The following is a 20,819-nucleotide window of genomic DNA, read 5'->3' on the forward strand; positions in this document are numbered from 1 at the left end:
TTAGTAAACTCATTCCTGGTTTACCCCAATGCAAGTGACTAAAGGACGGGACCCACCATCTGAAAAATTAGTCTTCCAGATAATTGGGCGCTACCACCTAGTAGTGGTGGGCTACCAGCAGATGAGAGAAAGAATGGCTTTCTGGTTAAGACCCCGAACAAGGACTTGGGGGATCTGGTTTAAATCCCCAGCTCTGGAACACGGCAAGTCACTGTGTTTGAGGCATTAGAACGCCCCTTTTGTCCGTTTAGAATATAAACTCTTTGAGGCAGAGACGGTCTCTCGTGATGCGTCTGCAGTGCCCAGTACAATGGAGGCTATTGACGCGAACGCAATACAAGTAATACTGGTAGACGAACAGGTAACTGGCTGGGCTGCACACTGTTCATACGTGGTTAATAAACACCAAACACTAGGTCTCCTATACAGAGAAATGCAGGGAGGAAATTGGCAATTAGATTCATTTCCACGGGAACAAACAGGGCAGAAATATAGAGCAGGAGAGAATTTGGACAAGTTGGTTCTCCCCTGTGTGAGACACGCTGACTCACTCCCTGGCATCTCTTCAACCGCGTGCCCACACGTGAGAGCCGCCGTGATGCGCTTCACAAGCGTTCCGTGGAGCACGTGAGCTGCCGAAGCAGCCCCAACACCTCTCCTGGCACTGAGACCGAATGGCAGGAGTTGCTCCTACTTTCTGTGGTTCTGTGATTGGCATGATGTGGAGTTAACGCGTGTCTCATCGTTAACAGCTTAGTGCTGGCTGGAGCTCAGACAGATTTCCTTGCAGTGGTGTCAGGGAGACAGCCCAGGCATGCTCACACTTCAAACAGGCTCCAGGGACCCTGCAACAAGGCATCTTCTTTGATGCATCTTCTTCCCTGCTGGGAGCTTTCCAGACCCAGCCAGGCCCAGGGGAAAACAATACTATTAACTAAACACCCTACACTCATATAGTAGCTTTTATCTCGAGATCTCAAAGCGCTTTAGAAACAAGCCTTGTGAACAGATGGGTAGGTAATTATTATTCCCACTTTCCAGGTGGGCACAGAGAGATGACATAACCTCCTTACATTTGCATGGCGAATCATCAGCTGAGTTGGGAGTAGAACCCAGGAGCCCTGGCTCCTAATCATCCCTTGGCAAGGTACCGCAGGAGTTATACGCCTTCTGGGAGGAAGTAGCCACATGTTAGATGTTATTTCAGTGACATCAGGTATAACGCTAAATAGAACTCTCATACTTCTTGCTCTGAAGAGCGTAATTTCATCACTGAAAGAGATACGTGGCATAACAAGGTGCCCAATAGAATATTATCTGCAAAGCTATGGTTTTGGTGCCCAGCGGAGGTCTGTCTGGATCAGATTGCTCTAAGAAGACAAGGAGCTAAAGGCATGTCTGCAGCACTTGCTGTCCCACACAGTGTTTGTGAGCCAGTGGCTTCTACCTATCCTTGCTCAGCCCTGGGGACTTTGATCTGCTCAATAATCCTTTGCACAACACACCTGGAAAGACTGATACTGCAAGGTGTTGAGCAACCCTCAACAACCCCTGAAATCCATGCAGGTTTACCTCTTTGCTGTTGTAATTATTTCTATTATTGGCAGCACCTCAGGGTCCCAGTTTGCTGAGTGCTGGATGTACACATGGTGATAGACCATCCCTGCCCCAAAGGGCTGCGGACCAGATTTTCGGAAAGTATTTAGGCACTGAACTCCCACTGAAATCAATGGGAGTTAGGAGCTTTAATTTCTTTAAAAATCCCACCCTGACACAACAGACAAAGGCTGGGAAGGGAAACTGAAGCACAGAGAGGGACTTGCCCAAGATCACTCAGCAGGTCAGTGGCAGAGCCACATTATCCTTCACCCAACACCCCCTGGCCAGGAATCGGTTGTTTTCCTCTCATGCAAAGCCTGACATTCCATTGACCTCCAGGGAGAGAGCTGCTCAGGGCACTAGAGGCAGACACTAGACTCAGGCTGCCCTGAAATCTTCTGGGGTTCCGAGTGATCTCCCTGGGAAGCTGCTGAGCTCCTGCAGCAGAATCCAGGGTCATCTCTGACCCTCAGCAAACAGCTGTAAGCAGACACTGACTAGATGCTAGCAACTAGGGATTGATGCATTAAGTGCTAACAAAACATCAGACATTTTGGGATTGGAGATTGCCTGATCCTAACCTTTCTCATTTCCTAGTTACATACTGATACGTATATGCCATATAACTGTTGCATCCCACCAGGCTCCCTTTACCACATGGGGCATCTTGATATCACATATCATTACCCAGTAGGATAACTATTATCCTCATTTTACAGGTGGGGAAACTGAGGCAGAACATAGAACTCAGGAGTCCTGAGGTCCAGTCCCTTGCTCTGATCACCAGGTTACTCCACTGATTAAAGTGCCATTTCTGCATCTTCCCCAATTACACTTTTATATGAACGCTGATACAGTCTGCGCCTCAGTCAGGCCCAAGACCAGAGAGTCCATTGCTTAAGCAGAATAGCAGGCTGGCAATTGGTTTCATGCAGGTTAACAGATTTCCCCTTCTATTTTACAAGTACATGCCTGAGTCCTGCTTAGATAACAAAATGGAGCTGTAGTGCATCATTAACGATGCAAACAACATAACTTCTGCATAGTATTTTTAAAATATGTTGAAGGGAAAAAAGGAATGCCAACTGGACATAGGAAAACATTTTTGTTTATAAGCACAGAGACAATAGGATGCAATAGGCATTCAAATGTCATGAGTGAGGCCTCAATCAATCATGAGATTGGCTTAAAGAATGAGAGAATATTTTTTTTAAAAAATGTTCTTTTCATTTGCCTTCTGGTTTCTGAGCCTGTAGGATGAACTTGGATCCCATATTCAGGATTTTTCCCCTCAACCACAAGGACTAGAAACTTACTTAAGAAAAAAGGAAAGCTGAAATGTTCACGACATCATTAGACTCCAGAAGCTGGGACTTCAAGAACAAAGATATGCCAAATATTGCAAGATCTGCAGGAAGATGTGGTGACATTGAGTAATGTGTCAGCCATGTATCTTCATCTATTTCATTGGGCACATTCATTCAATGTAAGGTGTGCAAAAATAACACCTGTTACAAGTAGAAGGGCATTCCATTCATTGGATGGATTTATTGTGGATTTATTGTGGTACTACATTCCCACTGGAGCTATGAAACTTATGGGCTAACATTTGGGCCTGGTCTTGAGTAGGATAAAAAGGTGTGCAGGGTGTATGCGTGGGGGAGTTAGATTATGTTTAGCTATCATGATCTAGTCAACATATCATAAAACTCTTTTGCAAACAACTAAAAATTGCACCCTGCCAGCAATTGGTGGTCAGTAGTCAGTTTAGCTGAACCAGGATGGAACTCAGTTTAGCTTCATGTGTAAACAAGGAACAAGCTGTAGTCAGCACAAGTTCAGCTAACCCAGGTTAACCCTTGCTCTGACTTCAGAGGGAAGTTAGAATGACCTCAGATTTAATACAAGTCAAGGATCACGAGGATGACTGATACACTTTCTTAGATTCCTCTTCGTTTTCTTTTGTTCTTGTGGCCCACAATAGAGGAAGTGTCCAAGAAAGACTCTTGTGCCAATATCCCAATCGAAGATACCTCAAGAGGTCATCTAATCCATCCCCTCACTCTGAGGCAGGAACAATCCCTGACAGGTGTTTGTCAGGATTGGTCTACATATACATAATCCTGGAGTACTCACACTTCTGGGTACTTAGCTGAACCTTTAGAGGTCTTCCCATCGCTAAATACTTAGTTGCCCCAAGCATGTCTTAAATACAACATAGGAACGACTTTACTAGACCAGAGCTGCGGTGAAGCTAGACCAATGTCCCATCTCTAATGGCTAGCGGTACCACCTTCTACAGAGGAAGGGGCAAGAAATCGCCTAGTGGACAATTCAGGAATAACTTCCTGACATGTCAGAGGCTAGTTATGTCTGTTTATACATTACTGGAACACACTCAGGCTTTGGTGATGAGGGAGGTACAAGAAACTATATAAAATAAAAGAGGGAAAGTTTCTCCCTAATTCTCTGAGCTAGAGGTTGTCTTGTGCCCTGAAGTTAGAGATGCATTTCTACTGCCAAGGTCCGAAGCAAACTTCTTCTTTTTGCAAAACTTGGGGTGTTTGGACCTAGAACATTGGTTTGACTCATTCCAAAGAGGACAGGGAGGGGGAGTTACCGTGGTTGGATCCAGACTTATGCCCTTCCAAACTTGAAGAGCATTTGTATCACGTTGGCTAGAGTCCCCTTTTCATATGAATGAAGGCATGGATTCTCTTGCCATTTTTGTCTTCATCTTTCTCTTTCCTTTAATCTCCCAGGGATGTCTAGGGAGAGGAAGGATGATGGCAGACGGAGAGATAAACAAGGATATACTCTACTGAGGTGCTTGCCATTATCATCATGCTACTGTGCAACAATATATCGTTTGGGAGCTTTCTAATCATTTTATCTGCAAAAAAACAGAATGAGTGATCTCTCTTGGTTTTCCCACATATACTGCCGCGTCCATCCAGATGGTTTACTGACCCCCCGACCATGACTATTTTAGAACGTGATTAAGCAATTTAGAATATGGTGGAGGGAGTGCGAGAAAAAGCCTCCAATTCCATATGCCAGACTGGAGGAGAAGGAGAGAGAGAAAAAAAAAACAAAACTTTGTTTTGAAAGTTTGCTCGACTGGGAGAAATCCAAATGGCTTATTTACATTCAGTCTGAAATTAATGCACTAAAGCCTTTCAGATTCAAAGATATTCAGAGAAAGGAGGGGCAGCGGGGAAGAGAAATGCCCAAGAAAACCGCAGCAGAGCACAAGCTAATCACTGAGCTCCTGACACATCAAACACAGCTTTGCTTTCACCGATTTCCATACCTCGACTGGTTACCCTGGCGGCGTTTGCCCTAGTGTCTCTCGGCACGCTTGAGTGATGGTGTGTAAAACATTTTCGCTGCTGGACCACGAGGCGTTTGGTCACCAATGTTTGTTTCTATGAAAAAAGTTACTTCCTTAGCAAAAACACAAATAACTCACCAGCTCCACACCAAGGTTATTATTATTTGTTATTTATAGTGTTCTGGTGGGTAGAGACATAAAGGCAGAGGGACAGGCAGGCCGGTCAGCATGCAGGCCCCTCTCTGACAATGGCCTGTGCCAGCTGCTTCAGAATCACTGCAAGAACTCCTGTTGTGGACAATTTTGTAATCCATGAGATGGGGTATTAAAACAACCTATCCCACCCCCTTTGTCTGGCCTGTGGATTGAGGCAGGGCTTCTCAAGGGCACGCTAAGGCATTCAACCCCCACAGAGTATAAAATACAATCTGGCACCTTCCTCCTTTGGCTCCTTGAAAATCCCACCTTTGGCACAGGGAAGGTCTCTCACTGGCTATATGCAGAGCACCCATGGAGCCCTGAGCTGATTAGCAGCCTCTAGGCACTGAACAAACAACAATCAAAGTTAAACCATTCAGATGACTTGGCCCAAACCATGTCCTACTCCCAGCATGGTACAAGGAAACACTCACAGTTCAAGACATAGCAGAAGTCTCAGCACGGAGAGGCCCCAGTATTAGAGGGAGAGAAAGTTTGTGTGCCTCGGAGCAGACCTCCCATCTCAAATTAAAGAGGAGGAAAGTAAAACCAGTGCAACAAAATGGAAACGCACATAGCTAAAACACCAGCTGTTTGAATAACACAATACAACATATTTTTAGAAAGGTTAAAACTGGAAATAAACTCCTGTATGAGACACTTCATTCTTCTGCTCTCTACAACAGCTAAAACCCCATTGACTTCAGTTCAATTCCTCCTGATTTACACCACTGCAAATGGCTAAGTCCTCACTTCAGAAACTAAATGTTTCTTTACGTGGAGAGAGCTATCGTAATGCAAAATCCTAGTGGTAACAAGGCACAGGTAGTTTTTCTTTTGATTTTGCAAACTGACATAAAACCTCTCTCTCCCACCTTTCTTGAGGTAAACACACACCTTCATTTGCAATGAAGACAGCCATAGATACGAGAATAACTCTCCATGTGATGAACAGCGAGCCAGAAATGAACAAAAATAATCATTTCCCAAAGTACATTTGAAGCAGTAAAGCTGCCTGTGCATGACAGGAGACCCGGGCCCCCAAGGGGCGAAGGTTTGGTGGGGAATTAGAGAGGATGATGTAGGAGCAGAGAAGTTAGCTGAATCTTTTACTGTGGAAGGTCACGGGGAAATTCCTATTCAAAGGATATTTCTTATAGGAGATCAGAATGCAGCCTTATTACTATTTATTTGTATTAGAGCAACGCTTAGAGACTTCAACAAGCTAGCTGCTGTATATGCACAAAGAAACAGTACCAGCCCTGCTGAGCGTACATTCTAAACAGACAAGAGCGGGGGGTTCTCCACGGAGGAAGTTACAGAACATCTTGAGGTGCTGAAATGCAGTAAGAGTCCAATTCAGAAAAACATTTGTGCACAAGTCCAGCATGTGAATAGTCCCTAATGGCTTTGCTGGATCAATACATATGTCAGCAAGACTGAGGGTTGTGATAAAACCAAGGGACCCAAGATCATAGAATCACAGAAATGTAGGGCTGGAAGGGACCTCAAGAGGTCATCAAGTCCAGTCTCCTGCACGAAGACAGGTCCAAATAAATCTAGGCCATCCCTGACATGGGTTTGTCCAATTTGTTCTTAAAAACCTCCCATGACAAGGATTCCACAATCTCCTTTGGAAGCCTGTTCCAGAGCTTATCTATCCTTATAGTTAGAAAGTTTTTCCTCATATCTAACCTGAATCTCCCTTGCTGCAGATAAGTCCATTACTTCTTGTCCTGTCTTCAGTGGACAAGAACAAATTGATCACCGTCCCCTGTAGAACAGCCCTTAACATATTGGAAGACAGTTATTAGATCCCCTCTCAGGCTTCTTTTCTCAAGATTAAACATGCCCAGTTTTTTTAACCTTTCCTCGCAGGTAGGGTTTTCTAAACCTTTGATCATGTGTGTTGCTCTCCTCTGAACTTTCTCCAGTTTATCCAAATCTTTCCCAAAATGGTGGCACCCAGAACTGGACACAGTACTACAGCTGAGGCCTCACCAGTGCTAGGTAGAGTGGGACAATTACCGCCCAGGTCTTACATACAACATTCCTGTTAATACACCCCAGAACAATATTAGCCTTTTTTTGAGTGGCTTCAAATCCCTGACTCATATTCAATTTGTGATCCACTATCACCTCCAGATCCTTTTCAGCAGTACTACCCCCTAGCCAGTTATACTCCATTTTGTAGTTGTGCATTGGATTTTTCCTTTCTAAATGAAGTACTTTGCACTTGTTTTTACTAAATTTCATCTTGCTCATTTCAGACCAATTTGCCAAGGTGATTTTGAATTCTAATCCTATTCTCTGAAGTGCTTGCAACCCCTCACAGCTCGGTGCCATCTACACATTTTATAAGCACACTCCCTGGACCATTATCCAAGTCATTCATGAAAATATTGAATAGTATTGGACCCAGGACTGACCCCTCCGGTACCCCACTAGATACAGCCTTCCAGTTTGAGAGCAAACCATTGACAACTCCTCTGGAAGTACGGTCTTTCAACCAGTTGCACCCACCTTAGAGTGATTTCATCTAGACCATATTTCCCTAATTTGCTTACGACAATGTCACACGGGACTGTGACATAAGCCTTACTCAAATCAAGGTGTATCATGTCAACTACTTCCCCCCATCATGAGGCCAGTAACCTTACCTTAAATTAGGTTGGTTTGGCATGATTTGTTCTTGACAAATTCATGCTGACTATTCTTTATAACCCTAGTATCGTCTAGGCACTTACAAACTGATTGCTTAATAATTTATTCCAGTATCTTTCCAGATATTGAAGTTAGGCTGACTGGTCTATAATTCCCTTGGTCCTCTTTGTTCCCCCTTTTAAAGGCAGGTACAATGTTTGCCCTTCTCCAGTCCTCAGGGACCTCACACGTCCTCCATGAGTTCTCCAACGGTTTTGAGATTGCATCAGTTAGTATCTTAAGAACCTTAGTATTAATTTCATCAGGCTCTGCCCTATTGAATATGTCTAATTTATCTAAATATTCTTGAACCTGTTCTGGCTTGCATATCTTTCCCCCTTTTTGTTAATATTAATTATGTTGAGTATCTGGTCACCTTTAGCTTTTTTAGTGAGTAATGATGCAAAATAGGCATTAAACCTCTCAGCCTTCTTTATGTCATCCATTATTAGCTCTCCTTCCCTGCTAAGAAGAGAACCTGCACTTTCCTTCATCTTTGTTTTGGTCCTAATGTATTTAAAGAACGTCTTCTTATTGCTTTTTATATCCCTTGCTAGGTGTAACTCATTTTGTTCCTCACACTTTCTGATTTTGTCCCTACATACTTGTGCTATACTTTTGCACTCCTTTGTCACAATTCATTCATGTTTCCCCTTTTTACAGAATTCATTTTTGATTTTCAGGTCATTGAAAAGCTCCTGATGGATTCACATTGGCCTCTTCCTATTCTTCCATACAGAGGCAAACTCCTCCTTGACTTTGCTGGGAGTTTTGCATGAGTGAAGGCTGCTGGATCAGACCCTGAGGCATTTAACATAGCCTTAAAAACAGCAATTATCCTTGAAGCTTGGAAAGCTGACAATATGGTGCCTAGCAAATCCAAGAAGATTGTGGGAACTACAGCCCAATGAACCACACCACAATGCCAGGGCAAATTGTGGAGAGCTTAGTTAAGGACATGTTGGGTACAGTAATTATATAACCTTACAGGGTCAACCTAGCATAGGTTCTGCCAGGGAAAATTGTGCCTTTCTAACCTAAGAGTTCTTAGAAAAAGTTAGTTGAAGAATAGATAAACGTAAGCTGGTGCACATCATTATTAACAAGAACAATAATTTGCACCTCTAGAACACCTTTCATTCTAAGACCTCGCTAGACATCTCAAGGCTTTGTACAAGGGTCCAACTTTACAAAATGGGACCGCAGTGCACTTTACATTCATACAATCTCATCTCAACAACCCTGTGAAACAGAAAGTTATTACTACTCCTACTCTACTCTTTGTGTGTGTGCGCGCGCGCCAGAGAAGTGTTCATCCAAGGCAACATAGCAGCAAAGCTAAGAAAACAGAATTTTGCAGTCCTTAATCCCAGCTCCCCCTCTGCTCTAACCAGTAGACAACACACCCCTTCTAGAACAGGGAGGAGAATCCAGAATTTCTGGGGTGGTACTGAGTATAGACAGACCAATTTGGGCTTGGGATCAGAATACTTACCTCCACTGGGTCAGGGCAATATGCAAATAAACTCCTTTTAAAAAGGCAGCACAAAGCTTTATGGGTCTAGGGTGACCAGACAGCAAATGTGAAAAAATTCAGACAGAGGGTGGGGGGTAATAGGAGCCTATATAAGAAAAAGACCCAAAAATCTGGACTGTCCCTATAAAATCGGGACATCTGGTCACCCTATATGGGCCACAGATTACATAGATGTTGATCTAAGGACGGCAAAGCAGTCCAATGATTAGGCCATTTGGGTGGAGCAAGTCATTTCTCATGGATACCTTAAATCATCCAACTTGCTTTCCATGCAAATGTGCATCTGCTCCTGAGAATGTGTTGCACCTGGGTTCTTAGCCTGGGAACTGAAAGTTGCCAAACTGGGTGAACACATTCCTGCTTGGTGTATCAGAATTGACGCTGGTTGCGAGACAGGCTGGAGTGACGGCTGTGCAGCCTGAAGTCATCTGTTTATCCACAAAACAGGTACAGCAACAGGGCCAGATTTCCCCACCCTACCAATGTGCCTGAGTCCTGAGCTGGAGTGGCCATATATAGTGAGGAAAGAGCAGTTCAGTCTCCAGCAATGCCCGTCAGTGCCACTTGGGATGGCTATTGCATGATGAGGACCCCGGCCCACTGGGAACCGGGACCTGTCATACATAGAGAACACCAAAGAGTCATCATCTGATACCATCTTTCTGTCATTCCCAAGCAGGGCTAGAGTTAGCCCAAGAGGTGAGAATTTCCAGCTCTCATTGATAATTCCCTATTTTACCCAGTCCCGGCCTCTGCATTCTTCTTTCAATCAGATTATTTATGCTGCAGCTAAAACAGAATGTAATATGCTGGTCCAAGGGTGCCAATCAGCAAAACCAGCAGTAAACAGTGGTCAATTTGGTGCTTACATCCCGGGGTACAAAATTCCAAAGCTCAGCACAAGAGGCTACTGTCCTACATCAGACGCTGCAGCCCGTGACCTCTACCGATACTGTGTTCTCTTTAATCTTCAATCTCCTTATCCAGGGAAGGAAACATTACAGCCAAACCCGGAATGTACAAGATAGAGTGTATACCTAGGTAGAGAGGGTAATAAAAATTCCAAAATGATATGGGTGATAAGGAGTCTTATGCAGTGTTTGAAGGATTAGAAGAAACCTACAAAGCACTGGCCAAAGATCAAGCAGAGGCCCCTTTATCTCTCCCTTCCTTGTAGGGATGAGAGAAGCTTAGTTCTCACCAGATTTTTCTGCTGCTGGCTGGAGACATCCCTGGTAAAGCTTCACTCATGTTCTTTTGGGCATGCATAGTTCCTGTCATCTGAGATGGGCCTAAGCCGAAATACAGAGTTTGAGCTTCAAGGTGTTTGGAATCTGCACCTACTTCTGGAGTCATCTATCATCCAGAGCCTCAGCGGGCATCAACCAGTACAGCTCTGTTCAAGTCAGTGGCGCTATGATGGTTTCTACCCACTGAGGATCTGGCCCTAGCGCTCTGAATTGAAACAAACCACAGATCTGACTAGCCATGAGCTCTGCAAATTTGAAGCCTGGGTTCAAGGCTTGGGTTCAGGACTTTCACAGGACCTAGCTGGAAATCAGAAGTGACAATAAAAAGCCATGAACACTGACAAGTATCAGAACATTACAGAACCTCAGCAAAGGTTTGGGGTGGATGAGAGTGTTTCTTCTTCTTCTTCTTCTTTGTATTGGACCTATCTCAATCAAGAATAAGGACCCACTGTGCTAGGTGCTGTCTGTATTCCTAGGATACATCTATACTGCACAAAAACCCAATCCCACAGCAGTAAGTATCAGAGCCCCAGTCAATTGACTCAGGCTCAAGGGCTTGTGTTGCAGGGCCAAAAATAGCAGGGTAGATGTTTGGGGTCAGGCTGGAACCTGGGCTCCGAGACCTTTCCCGTCGCTGGGTTTCAGGGCTCAGGTGAACATCTGCACTGCCCTGCTTTTGTTTGTTGGTTTGTTTTTGCCGTGTAGACTACAAGTAAGGGAAAGTCTCAACCCCAAAATGCTCACAATCAAAATAGATAAGAAAGGCAAACGGGGAGAAAAAGGGAGTATTGTCACCCCCATTTTAGAAACGAGGATCTCTCTCTCTCTCTCTCTCTCACACACACACACACACACACACACTAAATTAGGCTAAGACTTTGCAAAAATGATGAATGATTTTGGGTTTCCAGCTAGACATACCTTTAAAGGGGCATGATTTTCAGAGACCGGGTGCTCGGCTCTGTTAGGAATGAGGCCCTTTTAAGATGTCTCCAAATAGGGCCCCCCAGAAATGGAGGCACCCCAAAAGACTAGCCACTTTTGGAAAACATTGGCTGCTGTGACTTGCCATGGGGCACCTTGTGCATACTGAGCTACTGAACCAAGAGCTACCAAGTCACACAGTAGTGCTTTAACCAGAAGACCATGTTTGGTCATGGCATCTCCATTACCCTCCCATGCAGCCTGGTGTTGAGAAGCCAAGGAGAGGACAGCCCAAGCACAAAGCAGGCGAAAGAAACAAACGATGTCCCGTATGTAGGGCCCATGTTGAACACAGGCCCTAACACAAAATCCCCCAAGGAGGAATCAGGCTATGGGGCACATACATGGGAGAGATCACAACTGCCACACGCATCTTGTTACACTTTTGGGAAAATATGAAAAACTCCAGAAAAAGAAAAAGGGGCGTTATCTGGTTTCTGCAACTCTCAGAACCTCAGCAGGCAATTTCAAATGAAATTCAGTTAGAAGCTAGAGGAAGAACGCAGCGCTCTAGTGGCAAACAGCAGATCCCAGCTGAGGGATTGTTTTGTTTTGAAACTGGAATCTTTGAAAATGCCAGAAAGAATTCTTTTCTTTTTTTTATTTTAATTTTAAACAAATGCAGCAGGAGAAGCAAAATACAGATGTCAGGTGTCTGGTGCAGAAAGCTTTTTGTTGTTTTTTGGGAGGCAAAATGAAAAAAAACCTGGTTGGCTGCTTCTAATTTTTTTAAGAGGCTGTTTACACACACATTTTGCAATCAGGTTTCTTAAACTGGTGCCAGCTCTTGTGAGGGCTCTCTTAATTCAGTTTAAAAAAGATTTATTTTCACTTAGTTTAAACCTGTTCCTGATCTGTGCAATAAGTGACACGGCAGGGAGGCAGAGTTGTAGAAAGAGATCTTCATTGTGCATGCAGAGAGCCCAACGCTACATACTGAGAGGACTGGCCACTGGTATGCATTCCGAGTGTCACAGAAAACTAGGTCCCGCCTGAAATCTGTCCCTCCTTCTCTGAAATCTGGCCCTAGCTTCACTCCTTATATACTGTCCTACGTAATCTTTCAACATAAGCAATTTAAACTAAATCAAAATAAGAGCATCCATACATGGGTTTGCATCAGTTTAATTAAGGGTAGGTGTATACTGGAACTGGAGGTCACTTGGTATTGCACAATGTTTTGATTAAAAAACTACAGTAATCTATAATTAATGTGTAACACATTAAATGGAACAAAAACTGGCTAACTGATAGGTCTCAAAATGGAACTGTAAATGGCGAATCATAGAACATCAGGATTGGAAAGGACCTCAGGGGGTCATCTAGTCCAACCCCCTGCTCAAAGCAGGACCAATCCCCAGACAGATTTTTACCCCCATCCCTAAACGGCCCTCTCAAGGATTGAACTCACAACCCTGGGTTTAGCAGGCCAATGCTCAAACCACAGAGCTATCCCTCCCCAGCATCAAGCAGCTGTGTTTCCAGGTTGGTGGGGCTTGCCAGGCTGATTCTTGGCCCTGCACTATTTAACATTTTTATCAATGACCTGGAAGAAAACATCAAATCATCCCTGATAAAGTCTGCACATGAAACAAAAACTAGGGGAGTGATACATGATGAAGAGATCTGGTTATTGATTCAGAGCGATCTGGATGGTTTGGCAAATTGGGCACATGCCAACAATATGCATTTGAATACAGCTAAATGTAAAAGTGTACCTCTAGGAAGAAAGAATGTAGACCATCTCACACCATAGGGGACCCTCTCCTGGGAAGCAGTGGCTCTGAAAAAGATTTGGGGGTGGGGTGGATAATCAGCTGGCTCTGAGCTGGCAGTGTGACACTGTGGCCAAAAGAGCTAATGTGATCTTGGGCTGTATAAATGGGAATCTCAAGTAGGAGTACAGAGGTTATTTGACCTCTGTATTTGGCACTGGTGCAACCGCTGCTGGAATATTGTGTCCAGTTCTGGTGCACACAATTCAAGAAGGAGGAAGATAAATTGGAGAGGGGTTGGAGAACAGCCACAAGGATTGATTAAAGGATTAGAAAACTTGACTGATAGACTGAAAGAGCTCAATCTATTTGGCTTAACAAAGAGAAGGTTAAGGGGTAACTTGATTACAGTCGGTAAGTATCTACACAGGCAACATAGATTTAATTATAGGCTCTTCAGTCTAGCAGAGAAAGATCTAACACAATCCAGTGGCTGGAAGTTGAAGCTAGACAAATGCAGACTGAAAATAAGGCATAAATGTCTAATGGTTACAGTAATTAACCACTGGAACAATTTACCAAGTGCTGTGGTGGATTCTCCATCACTGGCAATTTCTAAATCAAGACAAGACTGGCTGTTTTTCTAAAAACTCTGCTCTAGGAAATATTTTGGGGAAGTCCTCTGGCCTGTATTATACAGGAGGATAGAAAAGATGATCATAATTGCTCCTTCTAGTCTTGGAATCCATGAGTCTATCCCAGTGCTAGCTTGGATCAAACTAGTACACAATAGCAGTGTAGTTGTGGCTGCATGGGCCGTGCGAAGACGTGCCTAAGCTTTCAGACAGGGATGTACTTGGGGTAGCTAGCTATCCTGCCACCTGTGCAGCTGCAGTGACATTGCTATTTTTAGCACACAAGCTCAATCCAAGTGGGTGTGAATATATCTACCTGAGCTGGAAATTACACCGCCAACTGCCATGTAGACAGAACTTAAATCGGTTTCAAGCTGCACCTGGTGTTAAACTGGTGCAACTCTGCAGGTAGATGGGTCCTAAGTACGAATTTTGCGGGGAGAACCAGTTGTCAGCCCGTCTCAGATCTGGGTAGGTGGACAGAGCCCACCAAAACAACGAAAGTCCCCGCCTCTCAAGTGAGGGAGGAGCACCGAGTCCACAGATCAACCAGGGGAACAGAACCGACAAGCTATCAGACTGACCACTCAGGAGTGCACAGGCCTTCACACATGCTAGCCAGCGGCTATTCTCAACAGCCAATACCTCTGGGGTATCCTGTTTGGTATGCCTGACTGTCAGGATCGTGCCAAGCAGCCAGGCTTTCCCCATACGGCCTGACAGCAGTTTGGAAGTGGTGCTGGCTTGCTAAAACCAAATGATTCTGGAAAGGAATCATGGGAATTTGATAGTTTGTCCCCAAGTCCCAGGATGCCAGCAGGTTCCTGAAGGTATCTGATTGTGCAACACAAGAAAAATCCAAGGAGGCAGAGAATGTGGTGGAATAGGGCACCAAGGGAGATGTGCCAAGAGTGCAGTATTTTGAAAAAGCACAGGGCTGCCTGATTCATAAGAGAAGAGATTTAAGCTGGCATAAACAAAGCGGTGTGGATGCACTCTTTTGGCATATTTACACCAGTGGAGCTGTAGTGGAAAAACATATACTGGAAAAACTCTCCCATATGGATAAGGCCTCCGGTCCCAGTGCCTCCTGCATTGACCTTGATTGTGGCATGGGCAGGACAATGCACTGGGGAGGGTAGCTTGTGGTTTGCGCCCCAGCAAACCCAGCTCTGCAGAGCTCCCATTTCCAGAGAAGTTGAGCTCCAAGGGAGGCTTCTGCTGTGCCCTCTATGAAAGAGGCATTGTCTGGGCCTGTCACAAGGGCTGGGCCTGCGGTACAGCGGGGCTTGGCTGGGACCTCGAGACAGAACTGCTTTCAGCCCCGTGTTATACCTCAGGGCAAACTCATTGTGAATGGTCAAAAAAACCAGTGTGTGTGTGTGTGTGTGCGCGCGTGTGCGTGTTTGTGTTAAGTACACTCCCCTTTCCCCCGCTCAGACTGAGGAAGCCGCAGAATTGCTGGCTACTGTAGCCAAGCCGGGGAGTGGAAGTCAACGGGGAGCCCAGAAACGAAGCACCGTGGGCCCAGGCCTGCTCCCAGCTGTGCTGGGGAGTCACCGGTAGCCTCTGACAGGAGCAGAGTTGAGCTCACTGAGTGATGCTTACGCTGAGTGTGGAGTGGCCAGAGAGACTATCGGGGTGCATATGACAGAGAGAGGAGGAAAAGTTGTGTGTGTACCCAGGAGAAAGAGGGCAGGGGAAAGAGAGAGAGGAGGAGTGTAGAACGTATCCAAATTTTCCCATCAAAACCAATTTTTTTTTAAACAGAAAATGCCCCCTACCCCCGCCCCAAAAAGCTCTCCTAAATATTTGTTTTTTCTCTACATTTTTCATTTTTTCTTCAGCCCCTCCCAAACTTTGTTCCAGCTGTCCCCTCCTTTTGTTCTATTTTGGAAAAGGGGGAGGGAAATGAAAAATCAGAAACTGGAGTTTCTTTTTTGGTGAAACAATAAATTTTTTAAAAATTCTCTTCAAAAACCAAAAGGCCCAGATTTTCTTTGCCCCTAAATGCCACATGAGAAAATAACTGATATTTTCCAACCAACTATAGGGAAGTGATGGAGAAAGAGAAAAGTCTATAGGGTATTCATGCTAAAGTAAGGTCATAGAAAGACTGGCCCATACAAGCCAACATGCTGCCATATGAAGGTGGCATCTGAGTATGGGCCGCCTGTGCTCACTCGTTCATTGCTGGACATGAAACCAGAGGATTCTCATCTTTCTCTAGCGCTGCCCTCTGGTAATTCAAAGGGGCTGCTCTGATGGTACCTGGGTCCAGCCCTCCTTGTGGTGAGAAGAAGGCTGTGATAACCTGGGATCCATTCATCTTCAGATGGCTACTAAGAGAGGGGACACAGATCCCAGAAGAAATATCCCGGTCACGTCTTTTCTCACAAGGTAGAAACCGCACGGCTTCATAGTCAGGAATGGGACTAAGAGTGGGGAGACCTGGATTCTGTCCCCAGCTCTGCCACAGGTTCACTCGCTGTGAGCCTCCATGCACCTCAGTTTCCCCACCTATTTTATCAACTCAATCTCACTAAGTTAATTTGGCTTCCTGAATTATATGTGAAAGGGTATTGAGTTCAAATCCCCATGATCAAATCCTACATGTAGGAACAGGGAGGCAGAATCTCTGGATGAAACTTCCCAAGAGACAAGGCTTCTTCATGGAACTGTCAGCAAACAACACGGTGTGGACAAACTGGATGCCATCCCCAGAGTGCCCTGCAAACAAGGATGAAAATCTTGGAAAGTGAAAGGCCACAAGGAGAGCTGCTCTTGCCCTGATGGATGAAAAACAACAAACATCTCACCTTAGTCCTCAGCAAAGAGCAGGAATGGACTCTTCTTGGTGGAATTCTGGCTCTCCATGGACCAGTGAGTGTCTCCCACTAAGCAATGGCACTTGGTGCCTTTTCAAAAAGGGGTAGGAGCTTCTCGTGTTTTGAAAGCTGAGAACTCTTGCCCCGTCGAACCTCTGCTATGCAGCAACCTAGATCTAGGCCAAAGTCCCATGCCCCAACAACAGGCTGTGAAAGAGATGGAGCCCAGTGGTGCTAGTATGGGACTCTGAAGACTTGGATTCAAGTACTTGCTTCATCACAGACTGTCGATGGGTATGTCTACACTGCCCAGGTAGACAGAACTGCACCAGTGCGCTCAAAATAGTTGTATAGATGTTGCGACACCAGCGGAAGCTCGGGCTAACTTCCTGAGTAAAACCCACCCAGCCCCACAGAGGTTGTTATGGACTGCTCACCCACCACTGAAATGAATCCATCTCTGGGGTGGAAACCAGTGGCCATTGATGCACAGAATTCTTCCGTGTGGTGCAGCCACTTCTATGGTGGAACATATCAGCTGCTGAACAGCAAACAGAAACAACACGCAAGAGTTTGGGACAGGAAGTGGGGAACACGGTATCCGGTTGGAAATGTTGGGGGAACATAACAAGGGAATGTATTCTCTGAAATCTGAGCCCTGGCACATTGCAGGATAAGTCCATCAGTGGAGTTACACCAGGAGTTAATTTGGCCTCTTTTATGTCTCACTCTGACAGCACACACAATAGACTGTGTTTCACCTTTCGCTGTCAGTTTCCTGCTCTGACCTATTCCTCTCAATCAGCCCTTCAGTGTAGTTTCTCCTGTAAATATCTGCAGAAGCCAATTGCACTGACAATGGAGGTCCCCCAACTGTGCGTGACATCCCCCGGAAAAAGCCAAAGACTCCGGCCCAATCAACATTCTCATTATGGCAAATGCAAATGAAAGCGTTATGGTGTTGCCATAATAACGACAACGGGACAACTTTCACGTAGCGTTAAGAGTTCTACAGCAGGTAATATTAAATTACAGGAGAGCTTGTTACATATACAACAACTTGCTCAGAGTCAGCTGGCGGAGAATCATCATTTAGTAGCCTGGAAACCTCTTCTGATCAAATTGATTCCCCTCCCCACACACAATAGCTACATTCCAAGAGGAGGCTTTCTCAGAGCCAGCCCACTGCAGCTAACACAGCACGATGCATGGAAGGAGAACAGGACTCTCACGGGTAGTGGAATTTCACTAGATTTGCTCCAAGTGGGAGGAGGAGATGGAGGCAATCAGGGATCCAGGGAACCCACTTATTTAGGGCCTGATTCTGCAGCCTTGACCCCTTTTGGGTAACCTTTACTGAGTGATCTTACAGGTGTCAATGGGACTGAGTGCCACGTGCCATGAGCAAGGGTGGCAGGATCAGGCACTGATCCACCCGATGGTCTCCCAGTGGTTTGCCATCTGAGCTCTGATCTTCTCTGATCTTTGGTCAGTCCCTGGGTATTAGATGGAGCCCCTTACATACAGTAACCCAGAGCCTCCCCACCTTCTGATTGTGGGGCCTGAAGCCAGATCTGGGGAAGGAATAAAGCAGACAGCTTTCTCCAGGTACAGAGCAGGGGCTAGAGGATGTTATTAAATTTAATAGGATCAGGGCCCAGAGCGAGGGTGGGGGGAAGCCACATCTCGCAAGGAGCTGGCCCAGGCCCAAGAACATGCGGCGGCTGAATGGAGACAAAAGTTCTTGTGAGAAGCCAAAGCTCCAGCGCAGCTGCATCAGGGCTCCCCCTGCACGGTCTGCAACCCAGGCAGGAGGCAGCAGAAAGAAACCCAAGCTCCCTTTCCCCCCTCTGGAGAGGTTACATCCCACACAGTCAGCCTGCGAGAGCACAATAGTGTCTTTGGAGAAAGAGAGAGAGAGAAAATGGGAAAGGAAGCAGTGGGCTTTAAGCCTGGAGGTGAGCCCCTCACCAATAAGTCTCTGCAACATTTAGTCTGCCTGCTCTTTAACCCTTTTGGCTCCTGCAGAGCCAACATCCTCTCCCTTCCCAAGCCAGGAAAACAGCTCAGCAAGCACCTATCATCTCCAGCGCCCTTGCTCTCACCGATCCTGGCTCTTGGTGAAGTCCCATTAGACATGGGAAAGTTACAGAAACTTTACAGGAAAGTTTCACACAAACTTTCTTGTCCTAGTGGCACCATCCCCCCTCCCCACACCCACAGATCACCAGCTGGTAGGGCTCCATTAGCTTCCCTGGATTTTCACCAGCTGGGCTTCTGATCTCCATTGCATTGCGTGGTGGATGTAACACAGGGCAGTTGGTGGAAAGCAGCACAACTATTTTAAGCTCAGTGGAGCCATGCTGATTTCCACCAGCTGAGGATCTAGCTCAAGTTGTGCTCAGCCACAAAGAGCTACAATTCTTTTTATAATCCAGAAAGTTGGACAAAGACATCTACTTAACAAATAAAAAGAACAAGGAAGCCTAGGGCTCCTGCCAGTGGCCAGAGAGAGACAAGTCCCTGTAAGTTTAAAGCGCGGGAGACAAAAGCCCCTTGTGCTTACCTGTGCTAGTGGGCAGGAAGGGTGTCTGATCCGGCAGGGGGTCTCCATTGAGTGAGTCAGAATGGCTTGAGAGGTCACTTCTCACCTCGGACATCTGACTGGGACCTGCCAGACACACCACATGCAGAGCAAGACAGTGAGAGAAGCTCACTGAAGATTGCCAAACAACCCAGCCATGAGGAACTCTCACATGGAATGAATCAGCATGAAGACCTTAGGTGGGGAGACAAGGAGGAAACCACACCACCCCAAGAAGGGATTTCTAACTCAGCCGGGCAGGACACCTCTCCCCAACTGCCGCATCCACATGCACAAAAATTTGCTTGATTGTTCAGCTGCAAGAAACTCCAGCTCTGCATAAACTTCCCTCCAGATACATTTCAGCCCCAGCAGCATTGAGGAATCCTGTGATCAGCCAATTCCCACCCCGAAGGATACAGAGACACATTGGAGAAACTCACTTTTTTTGTTTACACTTTAATGGAGCTCCCACAAGTGGAGTATCATTCTATTGTCCTCTCCATGTGAAGGTCTCCTTCAGGTCTCTGAAGCTGCTCCCTTCTCCAAACACCCCACTCCTCCAGCCCTCTTAATTAGATTTCTTCAACTTGTCTTTCTTTCTTCCTTTGTCTTTACATATTCCTTAAAAGTGCCCTGCCTGGTGACTTGTCCCTGCCAGGAATGTCCTGAAGTTTCAAATAAAGAGGACACTTCACGTCTTTATCTTTGCAGCTCTTTCTTCAGGGCAGTGTTAGGTTACAACTGGACAAGTTTGTGCAGTCTATCTCCAGACTGTAAGCTCTGCCTCCCGTCTCTCACACAGGAAATTGCATTCAGGGCTGATTACCCAGTTTCCTTCATGCTGGAGATATTTGGAGTTCATGCAGCCTATAATAAGCTGGTTGGCACTATGATTTAAAAAAAGCAGCGAGAACCAACAAACAGACACAACAATCCACAAAGCCACTTTAAAAAGGAATGAAAAAAAAAAGCTGATTTCTTTTTTCGAGGAGTGGAGCCAAGCAGTCAAAGGATGGTGGGGGGGAACAGGGAAATGTGGGATGAGCATAGGCTTACTGTATCCCTCTGCCAATGCTCAAGTCTTTGATCTCCACATTTTTTAATCCAAATTTGTTTTCCTTTAAACTCAAAAGATCAATTTTCAAACAGCAGCAAGGGAGCAAAAAGGGACAGCAAGCCTAACTTGAAAAATCATCAAAACCTCCCTTGTGTTGTGTGAACAGAAACAATAGCTTGTCTCCTCCAGTGGCAATGCTCCCAAATACCGATGTAGATGTGGCCCAATATACTTGCAGTATGATTACATATTCTTGTGTGAAAGATTGTCATGTAATAGGACACAGGGCCAGAAGTCAGGAGAGACATATTTTATTCCTGACTCTGCTACTAACTCACTGTCTGTCCTTGGACAAGTCACTTTCCCCTCTTTGTGCCTCAGTTTCCCCA

The 20,819-nt window shown here is 45.5% G+C and overlaps 1 protein-coding gene across 2 annotated transcripts in view; it reads right to left on the minus strand.

Annotated features, from left to right (window-relative positions):
* MDFI (MyoD family inhibitor) overlaps window positions 1-20,149 on the minus strand; it is a 40,528-nt gene extending 20,379 nt beyond the window's left edge. The window contains exons 1-2 of one of the 2 annotated variants that reach the window (XM_032768835.2): window positions 19,814-20,149; window positions 19,353-19,457 (exon numbers count right to left, since the gene is read on the minus strand). In XM_032768835.2, the coding sequence (XP_032624726.1) occupies window positions 19,353-19,446 (94 nt within the window). In that variant the 5' untranslated portion in view covers window positions 19,447-19,457; window positions 19,814-20,149. Of the gene's footprint in view, window positions 1-19,352; window positions 19,458-19,599 lie in introns of both variants that reach the window. The other variant, XM_032768842.2, reaches the window with a different exon arrangement.
* Window positions 20,150-20,819: the final 670 nt, after the last annotated feature.

The sequence above is a fragment of the Chelonoidis abingdonii genome, chromosome 4 (genome assembly GCF_003597395.2).
Source record: "Chelonoidis abingdonii isolate Lonesome George chromosome 4, CheloAbing_2.0, whole genome shotgun sequence".
NCBI classification, from domain to species: domain Eukaryota; kingdom Metazoa; phylum Chordata; order Testudines; family Testudinidae; genus Chelonoidis; species Chelonoidis abingdonii.